General features: G+C 46.0%; 1 protein-coding gene across 1 annotated transcript in view; it reads right to left on the bottom strand.

Moving 5' to 3' along the window:
• PECAM1 (platelet and endothelial cell adhesion molecule 1) overlaps positions 1-22,779 on the bottom strand; it is a 47,808-nt gene extending 25,029 nt beyond the window's left edge. The window contains exons 1-8 of the mRNA XM_006177409.3: positions 22,523-22,779; positions 22,410-22,436; positions 14,400-14,693; positions 10,849-11,154; positions 7,682-7,954; positions 5,070-5,318; positions 3,555-3,830; positions 403-690 (exon numbers count right to left, since the gene is read on the bottom strand). Of these exons, the coding sequence (XP_006177471.1) occupies positions 403-690; positions 3,555-3,830; positions 5,070-5,318; positions 7,682-7,954; positions 10,849-11,154; positions 14,400-14,693; positions 22,410-22,436; positions 22,523-22,586 (1,777 nt within the window). The 5' untranslated portion in view covers positions 22,587-22,779. The remainder of the gene's footprint in view (positions 1-402; positions 691-3,554; positions 3,831-5,069; positions 5,319-7,681; positions 7,955-10,848; positions 11,155-14,399; positions 14,694-22,409; positions 22,437-22,522) is intronic.
• Between the last annotated feature and the right edge of the window lie 277 nt (positions 22,780-23,056).

Genomic DNA, 23,056 nt, shown 5'->3' with positions numbered 1-23,056 from the left:
TTTTTGGGGTGTCTGTTCATCCCTCCTCCTTCTCTATAAATAACCCTCTAACCACATGGGCTGGTGGGCTCCTCTAACCACGTCTGCTCTGCATGACCCAATCCTCTTGTCCATAAATGGTCCCTGGTGGACTCTGACCCAAGACGGGCCAGTTGGTACCTCTCCACCAAGAATCTGTGATTAGGACTGTGTGAAACACTTCTAATTCCTTATAATAATCAGTGCCTATTTTATACTTGAGTGGGTTTTTGTGATCTGCAGCCAAAGAGCCTGGAGGACGTTGGTCCCTTAACCCTCAACAAGATGCATTAAACTCCCATCCACTTCCTCTTACAAGTCGTGTGCTTTCTGGCCTCGCCCTAAGAACTCACACTACATTTTGCCACTGAGGCCGCGACTCACCTCTGACTGTCAGTATGTTGCTTTGGAGGACATTTTTGGAAAGGTTGGCTCTGTTAGAGGCAGTGCAATAATACTGTCCCTCCTGCTCCTTGCTAGCCTTCGCCTTGTGCCAAATGGCCTGGGTGTCATTCAAAGTGGTCTGATAGAAGGGCTTCCCCTCTTTTTCTTTGTAAAACTTGTACGTGATGGGACCAGATCCTTCGTTCACAGAGCACCGAAGGACAACGGCCTTCCCAGACTCCACCTCATCATGCAACAGGATGGAGAGCTTGACTTCATCCACTGGGGCTGAAAAGCAGGAAAAATATTAGCACTGAGAAAAGAAGTGGGGAAGAGAAGCAACATGACACAGCCACTGGTCAAGGTCAGCCTTCCGCCCACTGTGACCTGGACTTGGATTTTGCCCTTTATTCAAGTCACTGCTGGGATCCCACATTCTTCACATTTTCTCCCAAGTAGCCCAGAAGGGCAGCAGTGGATACCCCCTGTCCTAGCATGTTGACTAGACACAAGATGCTAGGGACACCTCCCTTCACCTTCCATGTCAAGTACTACTGAGCACTCGGCTTGACTCTACCATGAACTCACGTCTTCTGCTGGGGGTGTGTTCTGGGGGAGCCTGTGTGTGTGAATGTGTGTATTTGTGTAAGTGAGTGTGTGTGTGTCTGTATGTGATTTCTCTCTCTGCTCACAAAGATGCATGGCGCTTCCAGGTCTTATGAGCAAATAACCTTGACGCACTGGCTACTGTCCTGTTTTTCTCCTCCTTTTCTCATTTCCCACTTTCTTTTCAGCCCCCAAATCTGACTTCTATCCCTCTGCTTCTGAAACTGCACAGTACCTCTGGTTTTGAAGAAACTTGAAACGTCAGCTGATCCCTGACTAGCTCATCCGTGTGAGTTCCCTGAGACTAAATCCAGGGGTAGGTGTTCTTCCCGACTTCCCATCCTCAGCCTCCCTACAGCTCTCACCTGACGCCCAGCCCTTCCTTTAGAACTCAGCTTTCTCTGGGCTTCTGGGATACCTTACAACCCTTATTCTCTTACCTCCTTGCCTGCCAGTCCCTCTTTATTCACCAATCTTTCTTCCTTTTGCTCCTGAAATGCAGGCTTCCTATAAAACTCAGTCCTTGGTTTGCCATCTCTGTGCTCCTCTTTGATGTTCACCTACATTATAGCTTCTGCTTGTGCGTTTAACACGTAAACATACAGCATTTAATGCCTATATATATAGCTCTAGTCCAGGTGACTCCCCTGAATCCTGAGTTTTGAATTTTACTTGGGCATCTCCACTGAGAACCCCTGCCTGCCTCTCTTTCGCGGCAGATCCAAGCAAAACTCACCTTCCTCCTGTATCTCCTTTCCCTCCCTGTTCAGCCACCAAAATTCTGATCCTAAATTGTCTTCCCAAGTACATTTCTACTAGTGTTAGAATGAACTGATCAGCAGACTGGCATAGTGCAGGGGGTGGCCAGACCATGGGGCCGCCAAGCCAACAAAAGGGAGCAGCAGGCCCAGGATGGGACAGTGGGGTCAACCCCAAGGGCAGACTCCTGGAGGGTGCAGCCTGACCTGACAACCTCTCTCCTGAAGCACAAGGGGTGGCGGCAAGCCAGGCTCAGGGACCAGACTGCTTGGCCTCAATTCCTAACCCTACTGCCCCCCAGCTGTTTATCTTAAGCCTTAGTTTCCTCATTATAAAATAAGGATGATATTATTATGGGTCTTATGTGGCTACTGTAAGTATGAATAGGAATAATTTACTAAAATACTTCACATAGGGGTGAACACGTGGTCAGAACTCAGTAAATGTTAGCCACTAATATTGACCCAGTTTAAACCAATAGTCTCACATGGGCTTCTACATTAGCTTCTTAAGGTATTGTAAGGTCTGAAGTCTCCACTGCTTCTAACTGATAGGACCAGCCGGTTAATCTTCCCAAGATCCCATTCTCTGCATGTCCCTCTTCCATATTCTGGTTCTTCACTGCACACAGGACGAGTTCCCAACTCCTAAGACTGGTGCTTGACTCCCTTTGCAGTTAGAAAAGTCACCCTTTCAATTTATATCCAATGACTCTCCATTACCAACCTCTGTCTCCAGCCATCGGATGCACCCACAGCCTCTTGATCTGCTCCACACAGCCTTCTGCCCATGTATTTGACTATGCTGGTGACCATCTCTAGCCCTCTCTGCCTACCCACTGTCAAGCCCTGGCTCCTAACCCAGCTCTTCTCCCTCCAGCTGGATGGTCTCTTTCATGCCCTAAATTCCTATCACCATCATGGTAAGGAGAGCTTGTGTGACAATTAACCATGTGTTGCCTAGTAACATTTCCCCAATGTTCATTTGCACCATTACTCAAATATATTAAAATGTATCCTGTGTTTCTTGTTATATCATTGAAAACAAAGAATATGTCTTCTTTCTTTTTCCTATAGGCTTTATAGCACAAGGTGCTAAATATATATTGATGTTAATTTGAAAAGTATTGCTACTCTTAGGTTGTATATTAACAGTAGGAGGACTTGCTGTCCAACACAAGAAGTCCACGTGGCACATGTAGATAAGCAGTTATTAAAGAGAAAGGAAGAGGAGGAAGAGGAAGCCTTATCAAGCTTTTTACAGCAAGATGCAGAATATCTCAGAGGCACAAGCGATCGTCCTCCTGAGGCCTTCTGAGAAGATGGAGGCTGGAGGAAAAGTATCCATCCGAGGACAGTGGTTCATTTCTCCTGAGTAGGAGAGCCCAGCGGCAGCCTGCAGCTCAGACTGCTGGTCGTTCCACATGTGGCAAGACTTGCCCCGCCGAGTGCTCATGGTGTGAGAGCTCTGGCCTGTAACTCTCAGAGATGGCTGTCAGTTCATCTAAACAGGAGCGAGTGCTGGCGGGGCCTCAAAGCACTTCCTGAAGTTGGGACACTTCCCGCTTATATTTTAGCAGTTTGTTTGAAAGAAGTGACACTGGCCACACCAATAACTCCCACATACCTTCCCGCCCCATTTACTGGGGCCTTGGTCCTGCTTTGCCACATGTCGTGTGTAGGAACTTTGCACAAGAACCACTCACTTCTCCAGTCCACTCTAAACCTTTGAGAATGTCAACTAAAGCCCCAATCCCACGTGAATTCTTCTCCGGCACAGCAACTTACCTATCACCTTGACCCGAAGAACTTCGCTGACCACTTTGGCGTGGGAATGGCAGTTATCCACCAGGCACTGGTAGTCTACATCTTTTGTTGGGTTATCTTTGAATACCGCCGGCTCATTTGAGCCTATTTTCTGACTCGCCAACAGGTTACTTGCTTTTAAAAGGTCATAATCAATGGGCGAGGTTCCATTTATGGATTGACAACTGACTTCTATGGTCTGTCCTTTTATCACCTCAGACCTGGAGTCATGAAAAATACTGGGCTTGGAAAGCATTTCTAGAATGACAGAGAGAGAGAGAGAGAAACAGTCTGAAGTGAAACATCCTGCCCAAGGGGTTCCTTCTCCAAACTCTGGGCTTAGCTTTCTCTGTCATTACTGTGATTTAAAATGCCTGTCTGCCTTATCTACCTTTATAGAACTTCTTTAAGGTTGTTGAGGAGGGAGAGGAAAAGAGAACAAACAAAAAAGGATGACACAAATTCAAGAAGAACATTACATCCCCCTAAATACATGTTTATATTTTCACATATCTTATTTATGTGAACATACGTACACACTCATGTGGGTGGTTTTTTTTCGTATTGAGAAGAGACACAAGAAAACATTAAAAATTATAACAAATATCTAACCAGAATATATTTTAAACAAATTCTCAGTGCCTCAGCCTCTCCAAATAGTAAATTTCACACCTCAGAAACATAAATTATACTAGGTCATTATTTAGAAATTAGCTTATAAAATGAAATGACCTCCTCCCAAGAACTACAGCAAGACAAAAGGTTAAAATGGAATGACCCACATTTGTCTCTCACGTTAGATGACGGCTAAAATCCTGCTTTGCCTGAGACTAAGATCTTGGCTAGATAAACCAAAGCCACAGGCTAAACTGAAGGACCACGACTGAATAAGAACAGTGACAGTGACAGCTGGACTGGAGTTCCACATCCTCTTAGAACTTCCCTACTCAGGGTGTGGTCCAGGGCCCAGCACCACCAGCATCCCCAAGGTGCAAAATCTGGCCCCATCCTGCCCTGCATCCTAACCAGATTTTGTGGGCACGTTCAATCTGAGAAGCCTGGCTCTAGGTGGTCCCAGTACCTATTTCTGCTAGCCCTTCTGGTCAGCCAGGGTATGGATTGAAAACTGAAACTTAGATCTTAAAGTTCAGCGTTGACTAAGCCATGTTTCCTCCCTGACCCTCTGGGTGGGTGCCTGTTTGAGCAGCCAGAATCTTGCCAATTCAGAGGCCAGATCATCAGCACGCAGCCACAACAAAGCCCTGCACGTGACTTTCACCAGCGACATCTTCCTTGGATGGCCTTTCTCCTGTACTCTGAGCAGAAATACCCACTTGCTGCTGTTGGGCTCTTGTTTCCGCTCCTCTCTCTTTCCCCCGAGTTCTTACCCTGCTTCAGTCTGCACTGCCTTCAGACTGGAGAGAGTGGCAGCTGGTGATAAATTCTCTTTCTCCCATTCAATCCCGGGACTCTCTGAGCCGGCGAGGACATACTCACCACACACAGTTATCCAAACCGCGTTGCTTCTCTTGACCACCTTGCCCATGCCTGCGACGCAGATGTACGCCCCACTGTCCCGCGCTGAGGCTACCTTGGTGAAATTTTGAGACTGCGACACAATCGTGTCTTCCTTCAGGATGGTGAAGTTGGCTGGAGGCACTCCTGGGATGGAGCACCACAGGTTCAGACCTTCACCCTGGTCCAGACGTGTGGTGGAAGACTCCAGCTTTGGCTTGGAAAATAGCTCTGAAAAAACAGTGGGTGGGAACGGGGTGAGATGTTCCCTGGTACCGACCCCAGAGTCCCCCTTGAGGGAGAGGCCTTTGGCCCAGATGCTTTTGGCAAATCAATTCCCCGCTTTCTGCTTCTCATGTACCTGATGATCACACAACTGAAGAGCTAGGGTTCATTCTTTGCCTGGGATTCCAGTGGCAGGTTTTCCTCCCCCATAAATCCAATTTATTTCACAGAAATGGATTAGAAAAAATGTGCAACTTGCAAGGCAGCAAGTAATGATTCAGGCATTCACTCATTTATTCATCCACTCATTTCATTCCACAGGTATTTATTTCAGGTCATCTCTGTGCTTGGCTTGGGGGAGATAGCAGTGAAAAAGTCATTGACTCCAAAGTGTTTACGTGTAGTGGGTGATTCACGCAGCGTTTGCAGCAGAGCCCATAGACTAGGGGACGCTGAACCTAGGCTTGGAGAATCATTAGGGTGTGACTGCAGAGATGAGAAGACAGGACAGAGTTGAGAGTCAGCAAAGTTGATGACAGTTTGGGTCTGAAAAGGCAGACAGTAGGGGGTGAAGAAAACCCACTTCCCATCCAAAGATGAATGACTAATTAAATGATTCTTATGTTCACAAAATTACTGTGAGCCTCCAACATCACTGTATGGAGTCACTCACAGTGAGGCTTGATAGCAAAAGAGGAGTGGAAAACCAGATGCGTACATGGGCCTGGAACCATGTCCAAAGGCTTGTAGCACTTGAATGTGGGGGTGCTGCCTGCCAGCCCTGGCATGGCTTGGGGAGCTCTCCACGGAACAGGATCACAGAGCCCTAGGCTGAGGGGCTGGGAAGGGCAGGCCAAGCAGAACACTGTGCTTTCTTGGGCTGGGGAGACCCAGCTCCTGATTGACTTATAGACCCTGTATGACTCAGACTTCTGGATGTGGGGGGTCAGCTACCACAAGAGTACCTGATGGTCTAATGATGCTTTATATTTTCCTAATGTAGTTTGGCCCAAAGGTCAGGGTGCTGCTTTAAAGGGTGAAATAGCCCATGTGTTTGCCACTTGGTTCCTGCTGCCCTCACAGCAGAATACCCATGCCTTTAGTGTGGTTGTTCACTGTATTCTAACGATCTGTGTATGTCTGTGAATTCCTCAAAGGCAAAGCCTGGCTTTAGGCAGCTCTCCATTCCCCTCAAAGTTGCCCAGTATACACAAGGTTCTCAGTAGATGTTGAACTGAATACTTTTCTCTAATGAGATAATGTATGTCTTATCAGTGAAAAATATGTCCCATCAAAATATGCCATTATCAATAATTAGGGGGGAGGGCAGAACTCAGTGGTAGAGTGCATGCTTAGCGTGCACAAGGTCCTGGGTTCACTTCCCAGTACCTCCTTTAAACATAAATAAATAAGTAAAACTAATTACCTCTCCCAAAATAAATAAAATAAAATAAAACAAAATAAAAATAATAAACTAAATTGTTACCAGGATCCAACCTGGTATAGACCAGCAGGATCCAACACATGCCAGTCACCTAGTTGGGCAGTTGGCGGCGTACTTATGACACCGGGGACTGTCACTGTGACCATGCACTCAATGTTTGACAAGGAGGAAGCTTTCAGTAAACGATTGAACAAATCAAGAATGTGAACAAATGATGAACGAATGGACACTTTTACTTGGTAACCGAGAAGTGCTGCTTCTGCCCTCTGCAGCACTGTCATCCAATGCTCATTTGTTTATCCAACAAATACGTATTGAATTCCTACTATGTACCAGGCACTGTTCTAGGTGTTAAGGATATGGCACTGGATAAAATAGATAAAGTTCCTGTCCTCACTAGCTTATATTCTGGTGCCTGAATACACACAATACACAGGAAGAAGGGCCACGTCTTTCTGGTGGTAAGTGCTGTGAGAGAAGTAAAGGCAGGTAAAGGCAGAAGGAGTCCAAGGGAACTTTTGCAAATCTAACAGGCCTGGGAGTGATTCTGGCTCTGCCACTTGGCACCCCTGTAATTGTTGCGTGAGTTACCTAACTTCTCAGCTTCAGTTTCCACATCTGTAAAGCCAGAATCATAACGCCTACCTTACAGTAGAGCTATGAGCATGAAATGGAAAAGTAACCAGGCGTCGAATGTTCAACAGAGAGGAACTGTTACTATTATTTTTGAGTTTACTAGTGCTTTCTCATCCCTGACCCTGTGAGGACAGCGATACAGGAACCTGCCATGACTTCTCCCCACAAGTACCACACCCCTGTGCAGACCAGTGGAGCAGAAGTGTCAGCTCTCACTGTCCACCCTGGGTTCCAGCAGAGCTGAGTCTTGAGCCCGCCATATGCCGACACCTTCCGACAGCAGCCCTACCTGTTATGTTGACCACGATGCTGTTGACCTTGGATATGTGGCTGGCTTCCACTTTGCAGGTGTAGTTGCCATTGTGCTCCACCATGGCCATCACTGAGAACTGGGCCTCGATGCTGCGATTATGCGCTACAATCACCTTGTCCTTCTGGATTATGATTTCCGGAAACGACTGGGCCAGGTGTGTCACTTGAATGGTGCACTTGATGTGGAGCTGATCTCCTTCTGTGATCAGTCCCTTGGGGCTGATGTGAAACCTGGGGTTAGAGAAGGATTCTACAAGAAGAGGACAAGCTGGTTGGACTCAGGTTCAAACCTGGGTAAGGGGAGAAGGCAATTCCTCCCCTTTTTTACTCTTTTTGATGCCACCACAGTTTTTCCTTATTAATTAAAAACATTTTTTTCAACCTTTTCTTCTCCAAAACCTTTGCCTAGGCTGCTGGGATGCTCCCTCCCTTCTCGCTCATTCTTGCATCTTCAGGCTTCTTAATCTCAATTCTCTAACTTTCTTAAGCTTCCCAAAGGCCAACCCATCTTCCCTAGCCCTCATCTGCAGGACCTTCTTCAAATGATCTCAGAAATAATCACAGCAGTTAGAAACAGACCCTTCCCCCTGCCCAGCAAGGACTTTCTAGGCTCTTCTCATACCATTTCATGGGACTTTGGCATTTCAGCATAGATATTCCATAGCTTTTCAAGAGTAGCTTCATGGAAATGCATATTTAAATAACTGTATGCCCTCAAAAAGTGATTTCTAGTCTATTCTACCTCTTTTTAAATAATGCTGGTGTGACTGACAAAATTGATTTCATGGCTCATGCAGTTTGAAAAACACTGTTTTAATAAAATACCAGGATGTCGGATCTTCAGAAGATGGTGAAGTAGGGCTAGGCTTCTGCTCCCACCAAAACAATAGCAGACCATAAGAAAGTATATGCACAAATTATAACTATGTAAAATACAATTAAGGGCATTTAAAAATGCCAATTTAGAATAGGGAATTTAGAGTGATATAATACTTTAATATTCATTAGTTATTTTTTTAACTGTAAAGTCATTGAAATTCACAATAAAAAGCTATCATTTAAAAAAAAGGGCTATTTTCCTGAGTAAAAGTTGAAAACAAACAAAAAAAGAGAGAAGGTATCTTTTGGGACATTCAACAAGTACCCTCTGGGCCAGTTTGATAATAACTAAAGGTTTTTTTTCTGATACGCACGCTAATTCCAGACACACCAGCGATCTAAATGCAGAAAAAAAATTAAACCACAGAAACCTTAAAAGAAACCATAGGGGCATTTTTTCATTAACAGTCTTGGAGTGTGGAAGAACTTTAGGTGTGAATCACAAAACTGGATATCATAAGGAAAAACGATGCATAAATATGATTAACTAAAGATTAAAAGCTTCTTCATGGAAATAAAAATAAAAGACAAATGAAAAAGTGGGTAAAATATTTGCACAGTACCTGACAAAGAGCTAATCCCTTAAATTATAAAGGGCTCAAACGAATCAATCAGAAGTGGTGAATGTGGGCAAAGTGTGTATGAACAGGCAGTTTATGGGGCAGGGGGATGTAACAGACCAATAAACAAAAAAAGCACACTCAAGTCACTAAAGACCAAAGAAATGTAAATCACAACAATGACATATCATTGTGTCTCAACTAGCTTGTCAAAAATAATAAAACATTGATAATGGGGGGAGGGTATAGCTCAGTGGTAGAGTATATGCCTAGCATGCATGAGGTCCTGGGTTCAATCCCCAGTACCTCCATTAATAATAAATAAATAAGCCTAATTACCTCCTCCACAACCAAAAAAAAAAAAAAAAAAAATAGGGCCTGTTAAACTTTTTCTTAACAACCAAAGCATGTATGGACTTTTGTCCAGATCAAGAAATATGTATCTATACCATTTTAGTGACAACTTGGAATCCTGTTGTAAGGATGTGCCGTAATGTATTTGCCTCACTTTCTATTGATAGACATTTAGGTATTTTCCCAGTTTTTTGCTACTAAGACAATCTTGCAACAGCCATACTTGCACTTATAACTTGTGTACTTTGGCGAGTATTTTATTATTTATGGGCAGGCCCTATTTTTTTTTTTTGTAAAAACAAAGAAAAACAAGCAGAAACTGTGAGTGCATGACAAATGAGCAGAACAAATCTAGAAGGTCATACAAGAGGTTTTTGGAGGAGTGGCACCATGAAGGATTGTCACTTTACACTTTATACACTACCATATTTTCTGAAAATTTAACTCAGCTCATGTATTATAATCAGAAAAATATTGTGTATATAAAATACTATGTTATATACACATAATACTATATAGTAAATGTATTATGTACCCATAATACATATAGCATTATGTATACACAATGGGCAGGGGGAAAGAAGGTGTCAAAAGCAGATAGTCATTTATGATAAACATTAGGGCTCCTACTTTGAAAATATCTGAGGCTCTCTGCATTAGAGTGTGCCTTCCCCTGACTCTTCCCTGCTTCACAAGTCCTTCTCCCTCAGGTCACAGGGAGCTGCTGTTTGCCTGGACACTCTCTGTCCTGGACACTCACACCCAGGCTTTCCACTGCTGGTGTCTTTCTCTCCTGAGAGCACTTCTCAGGTCAACTCATTTGTTTGCTATTTGTCCAATGTCTTGGTGATTCTGGGGTGGACAGAGGAGGGGAGTCCCTCATCAAATGTGGGCGGCAAAGGCAGAGGACCTGGCCCCTCTTCCCTGCAGACCCCCTCCCTATTCAGATCCCACTTCCTGGGTCTGATCTGCACTGGCTTAAAGCCACGGTTTCCAAACTGCAGGTCACACAAGGCATCATTTCAGTGAGTCATGGCCAGTGTTTTAAAAAACTGAAACAGAATGGAAAAGAAAATAGCAAAATGCATCATATGTTAAGGTTAAGTATCATATGGAAAACTTTTGGAGGGGAAATTCATGTACATATATATATATATGTATATATATGTGTGTGTATATATATATTTTAACTGGGTCACAGCCAAAAAGTTTGAAAAATATAAAGTGATTTAGAATAGTCTTGAGAGAGCAGCCCGGCCAGAAGCCCCAGCCCCTTTCCAAATCTCAGCTTTCTCCCCAGACCAAACCAGCAAACCCGAAAGAATGATAAAAAGGAGAGTAGGACTCTGACCCCTCACGGTGACCAGGTCACTCTTGATGGATTTAGAGGTCTCCATGTGGGTCCCAGAAAAGATCATAGCTTGACACTGGAATGATATAGCATGGTCTTGTTCCTCGACTGTGAATTTCAGGGTCACAAAATTCTGGTTCTGAGAAGTTTTCTTTTTTCTTTGCTTGGAACCTTTTACATTTAGTTCCAGTTTTTCAATTGTGAAATGTATTGGAGGCTTTTCCTCTGGGACAGAACAATTGACCACCACGACCCCGCCTTCTATCACCTCCTTCTTGTCCAGCGTCACCCTGGGATCGGACACACCTTTGGGGGAAGAGAAAGTCGTTTAGCATGTTTGACTGTTGTTACATCTTACTGAATGTCAATCACAAGCTAGAATTGACTTTATATCCACGACCCCATGTAGTTCTCGTTATAAACCTCCTGGGTGGGCATGAAAGAGAAAATTACATTCATTTTACAGATGAAGAAGGTGAAGTTCAGAGAGGTTCAAGGCTCATCCAAAAGCTCACAGCCATCAAGCCCCAGAGCCCAGAGATTCAAGTCCAGGTCTATCTGACTCCAGAGCCAGACTCAGGGGCAGGGGGAGAGGAGGGATGCACGGCCTCCCGGTTCAAAAAGCAAAGCTGAAAATAACCAAACATCAGAATGTGTCACAGAGGCAGTGAGTGACGGGGCAGTCAGGAAAGGAGGAGGCCCTCCTTGCCTGGGGAATCAAAGAAGATTCTAGAAAGGAATAGGGCTTGAGAGGAGTCTTGGAGGAAGGGTTTTTTTTGGACAGATGAAGTAGGGTGGGGCTAACGACAGGCATTTCAGGGTGCACAGGTGCTCAGGGAACTGCTTGTGCCAAGGACTATGAGTGGCTTTTCAGGAGGGTGGTCTAGAGCAGAGAAAGGGGGGGAGGGGAAGGTACAATGGGCAGTGAGCCAGGGTCAGATTAGGAGGAGCTGGGAGAGCCTAGCCTGGCCCCATGGTCTGGTGGTCATGAACTCCATCCTGGAGTCACACAGACTTGCTTGCATCCTAACCCTGCCTTTTCCTGGATGTGCTACCTCACCCCATCACTTAGGACTCATACATCTTTTTTTTTTTTTTTGACACCCCCCCCCCCAGTTCAGAGATGGAGGGCTGTCCTCTTGGGAGAGACATCTGTACTGTGTTCTCATCACTATGGGTACTTGTGGTGGCAGCTGTTTGCGAAGGTGTTCCCCTGCTTCACATGAGCTCCCCAAGGGATGGGAACATGTCTTACTCACTGTTAGGTCCTCGGCCTGGCTCAGAGTGGGCACTGGATAAATGATTACTGAATGAATGAACTGTCTTTTGTCTACCTCAAAGACCTATCCTAATAATCAAGCTAGAGGCCAACTTTGGATAGATAGATAGATCTCGGTCCTAACTCTGGCTTTGCCTTTGATGAACTATGAGATGTGACCACGCCACTCAACCTCTCAGAGCCCCAGTGTCCACATATGTCAATGGGAGGAAACTTGCTTATCTCCCAGTGCTGTGGCAGGAGTAAAATGAGATGTATGTAAAGCACTTAGAACCATTTTATCTCATGAGGACCTGATAAGTGGTAGTTCTTATTACTGGAAGTAACAATAGTATGAATGACTCTCCTGATCACAAAAGTGAGCACAAAAATGCAGAAATGACAGTTGTGGCAGCAGCTGTTAAGGAAGCACAGGGCTCAATTCACTGTGTCCATTAAATCATCCCCTGTGGTCAGCACACTTCTTTTTAATGTACACTTCCCAGACTCTTAGCCTGCCAATCTTTCCTCATCACTAATGTAAACGCCCAGACCTGCTGGCTCCTCCCCTGTCCTCAGTGGAGATGAAGAGCTGGTCTGCATCCCTGTGGCTGTTGCCCTTGGTGACACAAAGGGATGTCTGGCCAGCAGAGGCCCAAATGTCTGTAAGACACCCAGGAGGAACTGGCCTGGAGGACGATGCAGTCACGTTCTCTGTGTGAGCCTCAAAGACCGACGGGAAAGTGATCAGAGGCTGTCTACTTTTGAAAGGTAAGTGCCCCCAGACACTTGCCCACTGCATCTTCCTGCTTCCTGTTTGCTGAAAGGGCTCTTATTTTCTAAGGATAGTCTGGCCGAGGGACTTGCACCTGATAGGCCGTGCATTCATTTGACACTTGGCCACTAAACAGGTTTTATCTGCTATCCGTTTATCCTCAAAACAAAATAACCTTCAAGGGTATGTATAGTAATCAGTTACTTGTATTTCAGAGACAGGAAATGATGACCTGTCTTCAAGAAGTTGGGGAATTCGATCAAGGGGCACTCTGCTGGTATAGTAACCTTGTTCTCAGCCTCTGCTCTCTCACGTTTATGCTCCAGCACTTTCCTCTGCCCTTTGCCCCACTTCACCATCCAGCAAACTCCTACACAATCTTCTGAATTTGGACCCAGTGTCCCTTCTTCCAGGAAACAGTCCCTAACTTCCCTATGCAGAATTGTTTCCTCCCACTGCTGTGCTCCCAAGGCACTCAGATCATGTAACTACTGGACTGTAATGATGTGCTCAAATGTCTCTCCTCCTCACAGGACTGTAACTGCCTCTAGAGTTAGGACCTGTTTGATGCATTTTTCTCTAGCACTTAGTTTTTTCATGACTTGCAGCCTTGGGACATGCTGCTTGAGGGAATAAATCAATGAATGAATGAGTGGCTGAAACTTTATCTATGAACCCAAATTTAACACAATGATATTTCTCTTGTTGCTCAATCCCTGTCTATTTCTACTTGCTCTTTTCACCTGTTTAAATTTATTCCACAATTACTTGAGTGCCTATGAGCCAGATTTTTTTTGTTCAAGATACAAAAATAGACCAAACACCATCTCTTCCCTCATGATCTCACAGTCCAGAAGAACAAACAGATGTGTGAGAAAGCTGCAATATCAAGTGAAGTAGTAATTGCCCCTTACTGGAAACTCATTATGTGCTGGAAATTGCACTAAGCTCTTTACTAACATGGTATCTTTTAATCCTCTCAGTAACTCCCTGAGCTGGGCCGTGTTATATCTTCATTTCACTGATGAGAAGTTTAAAGTTTAGAGAGGTTAAGGGACTTGTCCAGATTGGAATCTAGGCAGAGTACCTGCAGAATCCAGTGTCAACACTCAAATCCAATGGCCTTTATACAAATACCACTAAATGCAGAGAGAGCATAAGAGCTGTAAGGACCGGGACCTGGGGGGAGATCAATTTTGTTTGGGAAAGTGTCAGAGAAGAGATCACTGAGTTGCATGCTGAAGGAGAAACAGCAGCTCACGAGGAGATGAGATGAAGGAAGGTATTCCAGGGAGACGGAATAGCATGCGCAAAGGCACGGAGGTGAGGAAAATCCTGGCATGTCGGGAGCAAGTCTAATGCCTACATTTTCAGGCTAGGAAAACGCCAGGCAGTTGAGTGAGAAGGATGACAGACGAACAGGTAGGTCTGGTGTTACTATTCATACAATTACTATTCTTGCTACTGCTTGTGTTAACACTTCATCTACTCCAGCTATGTTCAATTCCATGGACTCACCTCTCACGCACACCTGATACTCCTCAGTGGTTTTCACCTTGTTGTTCAGGATCACAGTGCATTTGTATATCCCTGTGTTATAGACCCGGGCGTGGGGAATAACATAACTCTCTGTGTTCTCCACGGAGGAGACGTTGTGAAACAGCACGTCATCCTTATAGAACAGCACCTGGTGCTGAGGCTTGACATGTGAGGTGGTGCTGATATCCACGATGCACTGCAGGGTCAGGTTCTCCCCATTTTGCACCTCGTTCCTTGGCAAGATCGCCATTTCGATGCTGTTGACGGTGAAAGCTAAATGCCAAGGGAAAGATAGCAGACACACCTGTTATCTCAGAAAAAAACATCGGCCAGAAAGAGAAAGAAAAATACCACATGACATTATTCATACATGGAATCTAAAAGAAAAAAAGGACACTATGAACTCATCTACAAAACAGAAACAGACTCACAGACATAGTAAACAGTCTTATGGTTACCGGGGAAAGCGGGTGGGAAGGGATAAATTTGGGAGTTTGAGATTTACAAATGTTAGTTACTATATATAAAAATAGATTTAAAAAAATCAAACAAACAAGTTTCTTCTCTATAGCACAGGGAACTATATTCAATATCTTGTAATAACCTTTAATGAAAAAGAATATGAAAATGAAAAATGTATGTGTATGCATGACTGGGACATTGTGCTGTACACCAGAAATTGACACACTGTAATTGATTGTACCTCAATAAAATAAATAAATAAGTAAAATGTAAATGCAAATCAAAACTTAAAAAAAAAATAGGAAAGAAATAACAGCGTCCTGGTGACCTTCACCACGTCAGACTGATATTGTCACATCCTGTGCAGTATAGTGTCCAGGGGTCTCAAATGCCCACAGTGGCTAGGTGGTAATGACTGTGTGTGGTAGGTCAGGCACGATCCTGTTCCCACCAAGACCAGGGGGCAGCCTTGATTGTGATCGAGGAAACGTGTCCCTAAGATGCCCGCAGCCTATGAGCTGCCATATCACCGCCCCTGCAGGGAGCAAAGGATTCAGGGAGACAAACATTCAAGTCACCACATACTGTGTGACCTTGCGCAATTAATCTCTCTGAGCTCAACTGCCTCATCTAGAAAGTGAAGTAACAGTACCTACGTAGTCGGTTATTGCAAGACTTACAGAAGAGGAGCAGGAAAGCACGCAGCGCAGTGCCTGGCACACAGTAATTGCTTAATAAATGATGGCTACCATTGTGCTATCATGAAATCAGATGGTCATGCCCAGGAACTTTCCTCCCTGCCACCCCCGCCCAGGCCTGACCAGATAAGAACAGTCTCAGCTGGTGTTTTCTATCTAATGAACTCAGCTTCACCAGATGGGAAAGAACTTGAAACCACTTTTTTGTTAGTTTTTTTTGGGGGGGTACGGGTAGTAATTCGGTTTATTTATTTATTTGTTTATTTTTAATGGGGGCACTGGGGATTGAACCCAGGACCTCATGCATGCTAGGCAAGCACTCTACCACTGAGCTATACCCTTCCCCTGAAATCTCTTTTTCTAATGGGTCTTGCTTCCCTTTTTGCTTTGGCTGCTAAGAAATATAAACTCAAAATTTTACCTCTGGCAACCTTTGGGATGCACTTCCGTGTGCTAAAAGGGCCACAGTTTTATTTGTCTGCCTTTATTTTCTTCTCACTCCGATTTCCTCATCTATTTTTACCCTATTGAATGATAATACATCATTTTTATTTTATAAGTGGTCCCAAATCATTTTACAAGCAAACGTAGCTAGCTGGCCAGAGATACTGGCAAAATGGTGTTTCTTTCCTCTCTTTTAATAAAGTCAAACCTTTTGGGAATAACTGTGAATCTAACTTGTCTGTAACATGTCTCAGGTTTTAAAATGAATAGAACAGTCCATCCCTATCCCTTTCTTATGAGCAATTAATTTAACAAAAAATGGCACCTGATCAGTCATGAGACAAGGTGATTGTTTAAGTTATTTTTTGCAGGATTAATCTTAGTGCTCCTTTTTCCGTCTTTCTCTATTCCTTATTAGCTCCTGGTCTGATAAGCCTGCGGTGGGAGCTCTCAGAACAGAAATTTCTTTCATCTGTGTTTAGTTTCCCATCCCAGGGAGACAGGCAGGTCTCCCTACCCCTTCAGTTCCTCCCCCTTCATTTTAAACCACACTGCTTAGTATAGTGATTCTCTCAGGAGATAGAGAGCAGAAGATAAGTGCAGAGCCGACTTCTTGGGCCAAATCCCATCTCTGTTCACAAACTGCTTCTGGTAAGTTACTGAGCTCTGAGCCTCAGTCTGCTCATCCATACAATGGACCTAATAATAGTAAGTGTAAGTGAAAACCTGCGTTTAAGTCCTTGGAGCACAGTTCCTGGTACAAGTGAAATGTTAGCTAGATTCTGCCAGTTGCAGATATAAAACCAACTCTTGAGTCTTGAGGTCACTAAAGGCTCTTTCTCGAATCCATACTTCTAGTGAACTTTTTCAAAAGAAAACCATTTTTTAAATTTCCCAGGTGAATTACAACCACTTGTCCGGATTCCCAGTGTTGGTCATCCATTGTGTTGGGCTACTTTACTGTTAGTCATTCTGAATGAAAGGCATGCCCGTAGCTGGTGCCCCTCAGACTCGGACACAGAACTGGGAGCAGGAATAAAGCAAGTCAGGCACACAGCGGTCCAAACCCCTCATCCGACAGCCGTTGGCTGGGTGTGGTGGGGAGTTATTTAACCCCTGCAGGCTCCCACTCCTCCTCCTATAAAGCAGGAGTTCTAATACCTGCCTCCCCTCACATTTTAACCTTGAACAGTGACTGAACCAAGTGGCTGAGGGCGCTGAAGGGATGGAGTATGTACTGTCCAACGCCTGGCCCCTGGCTGACATTTCCTTCCAGCTGCCTTAGCACTGCGTACTCAGCAGACACTTCAGGGGGGCTACTCTGTGCCAGGCACTGCACCCAAAACTGGGGGCTCAGAAAAGAGTGAGACTGGCACAGTTCCTGCCCGCCTGGAGCACACAGTCTGCATTTCACAATTCTTCGCTACTCCAGGCCTTCCAGCCTCAGCGCCTACCCTGCCTGGGTCTCCTGCTTAGCGGCCCTGGTTCATTTCCTTTTTATAGGCACCCTACCACTGTTTCACAATTTTAAAATTGGCTAAAGCAGAAGGTAGTGGTTTTTAAGAGAGGATGAAAGCCTCTCTAAAAAACACAAGGCACTCCTGCCACCTTGTTTTTCTAAACAACTCTAAAACACATCTGCTTAATAAATTAACTCAAGTGATTCACTGGTAGGGACCTCACACTTGCATGGCCAGCTGGAACAGACAAGGGAGAAGCAATGAGGACAGGACAGAGGGAAAAGCATTTTACAAAATGTATCAATACATGAATGCCAGCTCTTCAACTTAACCTCACTGATTTGATGCAACAGGGTAAGTAGCCTAGATTTTGTCACCATGACCACCACATCCTCCACCGCCCTTTCGGTATCCAGTCTTCGAGATGGCCCCCAAAGAGCCTCGTCTTCTGATATCACACAAGCATGTGGTCCCCTCCCACATCACACCAGGGTTGGTCTTATGACTAACAGTACTGCAGAAATGCTAGTATGTCACATTTGAGATTAGTTTATAAAAGATGTTGCAACTTTCATCTTAGTCACTCTTTCCTTTTCTGGGATCACTCACTCTGGGCAAAGCCATCTGCCCTGCTCTGAGCATCCCCGAGCATCCCCATGGAGAGGCCCACATGGCGAGGAACAGCCACATGAGTAGAGTCCCCAGCATCAGACAATTGTAACCTGACCAACATTTTATCAGCAACCTCTCAACAAACCAACAAATCACTACTGTAAAGCCACTAGGTTTTGGGGTAAATTTTTAAGCATCAACAGATAACAAGTACACCACCCGACCAATCTTTAAAAATCTCTACCTGATTATTAAACTAATATGGAAAATACTATCCACTTTGTGAATAACTTTCCAGGAACAGCCAAACTAGATTACTGTGCACAGGTCTCACTATTTACACAATAGAGTGATTGATACAACTTGGCTCCCTGGGCTTCCTGGAGGTTCAAGGATGGGAGTTAGGAGGCCTATGAACCACCTCCAATTATATGCGAGTGTGTGTTTTTCTGGGAAGAGGACCCAAAAGGTTCAGAACTGTAATGGAAGGACGGGGTCACGGAACAGCCTAAAGAGGCCAGATCTTTTCCACCTGGAGAAATGAAGGCTGATGGAGACGATTCAAAGGAACAAAGTCACCACAGCTCAGAAAAGGCACCCTGGGATCACAGTGCTAAGTCCCCAAGCCCTAAAACAAAGGAATCCACTTCCCTCTACCTCAAGACACCAGTCAGCGGATGCTGATGCTCCCCGGGAAGGTGAGGCATCATGACTCAGCCAGACACTTAGCTCTCAACCTGGAAATGACTCAGAAAGAAAGGGGGGAGTGGACAGAGGAGAGGCCACCCTGCATTGTCAGGAAAATACAGGGAGCCATGAAGCCTGGAGTCACTGATGAACTTTTGAGGCCCAGCATGGAGTGTGCTGACCCAGCTCATCTGAATCTCCAGCACTTCTAAGTTCAGTCTGGGTACCCTTCAGTGAGACATTTATCAAGCACCTGTGCCAGGTGTGGGGCTTACAAGGTGAATAAGAAACCATCCCTGCTGTCCTAGACCATGCAGGCTGGTGGGGACCCAGATAGCTGGAGTAAAATGCTGCAAGCACCAAGAGGAAGTGGGGCCAGGAGAGGTCAAGTTTGAAAGACGTGACCTGGGAACTGAAACTTGGACCAGGACAGGAATGGGTGGTAGATGCTCCGGGCAAGAGAACAGCATGTCCCAGGACATAGGGGCAGGAGAAGTCAATGCATTCTGGGCACTAGCAGTTATAGAACCAGAGTGTGGGGCCAGAGGGTCAGGGGGCCAGCTGGGAGGGGCCAGAACAGAAGGCCTTGCCCTCTGACAAGCTGGGTCCTGTCCTGAGGGTCTTCAAGGGGTGTGGGAGGGGTAACAGGATGACACTGGAGCTTTAGAAAGATCACTGTGGGCTGGAGGGAGATATCGAAGGCCTATGACAACTTGGATGACGGTTCAGGTCAAAGCTGAGGAGGTCTGCACTAGGTCAGACACAGCGGGGCTGAAGGGAAGGGTTGGACTTGAGAAATATTTAGTGGATGCAAAAGGACTTGTTTTTTGGGGTGAAGAAAATTTCCTGAAACTAGACAATGGTGATGTTTGCACAACACTATGAATGTACTAAATGTCATTAATAACATTTGTTATATGTATGTTACTACAATTAAAGAAAAAAAGACACGGGGATCGAGGCAGAGAGTGGAAGATAAGGTTCCTGGATTAGGTAGTGCCCCCCTGCAGGAGGATATGTGTGTGCTGACTGCAGGAGGGAAGGCCAGAAAAGGATAAGGACGGGGACAAAGTCCCTGCGGTGCAGCCGGGATTGGGGGGCTGGGGGGTGATGATCCAGAGGAGATGTCAACCACTGGCCCCATAGGAAGCCAGGTGCTCAGGGCAGCGGCCAGGGCTTCACTGGACTGGAGGGTGGGCATGTGGAGGTGTAGAGAGGGGAGGCTGAGCTCCAGAGACGACCGGACCCTGGGAAAGTCCAAGTCTCCCAGGGGGGAAGATAAGAGGGTTTGTCAGAAAGGTGGGTGAACACCAGGGAGGAGGGTCTAGAAGGCCAAGGAAAGGGGCTTTGTGCAGAGGCAATGCAGGGGACCAGAAAGGTAAGGGCTGGAGGTGTTTGGGGCATCTGGCATCTCCCCTTAGTCAGAGGATTCCAATTGCAGGGAGTGGTGGGGGCCAAAGCCAGAGCCGCTAAGTAGGGATGCCTGAGAGGTGAGGAAGAAGTGACGGTGATTACAAACCAGGCCTCGGAGAAGCCTGACGGAGGAAGCGAACGGACAGGTAGGAGGACACAAGATAAATGGAGGTGGGGGTGAGTTTTCTTCTTCCTAAAAAAACAAGAGACTGTCCGTAGACTGAAAGGAAAGAGCCAGAAAGATGGGGGTAGAGATACTAAAAGTGGGGTGAGGGCTGGTCCTAGGGGGCGATGAGAGGGATGGGCTCCAGGTTCAGGTGGACAGGCTGGCCTGGAGAAGCCATGGGGTGGACATGGCATCTGAAGCAGGAGGGAAGCCAGGGACGGGTGGGGAGGCAGATAAGCCTGAGGCCCCAGCAGGGCGGGAAGTGGAGGGAGTTTCCTGCAAACAGCACTGTGTTCTAGGTGAAGATGCAGCTGAGGTCATCCCCTGAGATGCGCGGGCTGGGGTTGGGTGGGGACCTGAGGGAAAGGGGGAGGAAGGGCCAGGGCTGACCAAGCCCCTCAAACTCTGAGCAGGCTGGCAGGTCACACGCACGTCCAGTGTGGTCTCCTGTGGCTTAAGGGATGGGAGGCCTGGGTCTCAGCCCCAGCTCTGTCAGCACCAGAGTTGACACAGTGCAAGTACCTTATGGAAAACAGGGTGGAGGCTTGGAGAGGCAGTTGGAGGGTCTTCCTGCTCTAGGTCCTGCAGTTCTGAAGTTTTCCCCTGAAGGTACAAAGACCTTTCTGGAAAACCTGGGCAGGGAGTGATTTACTGCCACCTGCGATGGGAAGGAAGATGGGAGATTGGAGGTCCCGGGAAACAGGACTCAGACGCAGAAGCCCAGGGGCACCAGTGTTGGCAGGGTGTGGTCTGGACAAGAGCAGGGGGTATGTGGGCTGGAGTGGACAGGAGCTGAGGTTGTAGAGGTGAGCTAGGGCTGACAGTAAACCACTGTATACTAATCACCACATGCCAGGCAGGTGGGTCACCTTTTTATCTAATCTCCTGTCTATACCGACTCTTATCACATTCATTTTACAGAGTGAGGGGAAAAGGCTCAAAGAGACAGAGTAACAGTGGCTTTAAAGATTTGAGTCAGGCCACTGGCTGCCGGCCTCCAACGATGGGGGATTTGGGGAGGGGAGGTTCTGGTGCCCTGCGAACTGGCTCTTTTTGGACAAGTCCATTGTTTCTCTGGGGTGTCATGACATCATCAGTCAACTGAGGATGATTTGAGGATAATGGGCATCCCGCCTCCATGGGTTGCCATGGGGATCAAACACATGGACACGAGCAGGAGACCCACCAGACCAGCTCTGCCAAGCAGCCACACCAGCCCTCCTTGTCTTGGAGCTACAGCTCCAAGCCTTGTCTCAAACAACCAGTATCACCCACACACATCATTTCCAAATAGCTGTACAACCGTCTGCAACCCGGTCATCCCAATTCCTCACTGACTGAAGTGACCTCTCACAAGGGCATCCTGTTCTGTAGGCTCTCCCTCCATTCAGCCCCCAGACTCAGCCCAGTCCCCTCTTTCATTCACATCATCCCAGACGAAACAAAACAAAACCTTAGAGATTCAAAATTAGCTCTAAAGGGGATGATAAACCAGACTTCGAAGACAGGCAGAAGCCCCCCCATCCTGTGCACAAGCACAAAACATTGCTTATTGACATCATCGTAGCCTCCTGGGTGGATGGGAAGTGAAATCTAATCTGTTTTAGATCATTTAAGAGAAAAAAAAAGTCACAATAACGATCTTTAAACTATGTCCTGGCTTCATGAATCTCACAAATTGATTCCGTCTCATTTGCGAAAAAAAACAATTGAGGATAGGGTGGAATACGAAAAATAAGAAATCATGGTAGAACAACAAAAAATAACCTATGGAATCACTTTCTTATCTCCTCCCCAATCCTAACAAAAAGAAGTTCACTGGGATCTAGAAAATGTGTGCTACTTCGAGAAACTGCTGATTAAAACTTGGCTTAGAACAAGCGTTTTGTTCTAAAACCTTCTGAAAATGCGGAAAGGAATCAACTTTAGCTCCCAGTTGGAGTATGTTTCTGAATTGTTATAAATATTAAACTCAAGTAATTTGATATGAGTTTTTAAAAGGTCACAGAATGACACAAGGAAGCCAGGTAGGAATTTTAGAACTTACAGTTTTCTTGACCCTTGAGGCTTGAACCTGGAAAAGACAGAAGAAATATGTTGGTTTCATGAGCATCAGTGCTCCCGAAGTTTAAGCGATGCGGGAAGAGAGTAAAAACTCACACAGCAGAAGTGTCAGCAGGGCTGCGAGCCACACTGTGCCCCATTGGGTCCCCCCCAGCTGCATCCTGAGAGCGGAGACTTCGGGCAGTTAGTTCTGCCCTGGGGGCAGAAGACACTTCCCACGAGACACAGATGAGAAGCCTGTCCTGTGAAAAGCAGAGACCACGCTGGGAGCTTCTCCAGGAGCTGCAGAGAGACTGGCCTTGGCGCTGGTCAGGTAATGGCGGCCATGCTGGAAACCAGGAACAATGCCTGGGCCGCTTAATATCTCCTCAGGAAATGACTGGCTTTCCTGAGAGGCCACTGAACGCAGCTGCTTTGTTTAGCTTTTTCATGGGGGAAAAAAAAAGGTACCAGTGACATTTACTCAGCACTCTCAGCCCTCCTTCTGCCTCGCCCAGATTTAGGGCCCCTTCTCATGGCAGGGTAAGAGGGTTCCTCCGTCTCTCCAACCTCCCCTCAAAGGGCTTCTCTCCTTAGACTCTCACCAAATCTCTCTGCTTTTTCCTCTGGCCCCCCACAAAGGGGCTCTTG

Source organism: Camelus ferus, chromosome 16 (assembly GCF_009834535.1).
Source record: "Camelus ferus isolate YT-003-E chromosome 16, BCGSAC_Cfer_1.0, whole genome shotgun sequence".
NCBI lineage: Eukaryota > Metazoa > Chordata > Mammalia > Artiodactyla > Camelidae > Camelus > Camelus ferus.
This window is presented reverse-complemented; position numbering and strand designations above follow the sequence as displayed.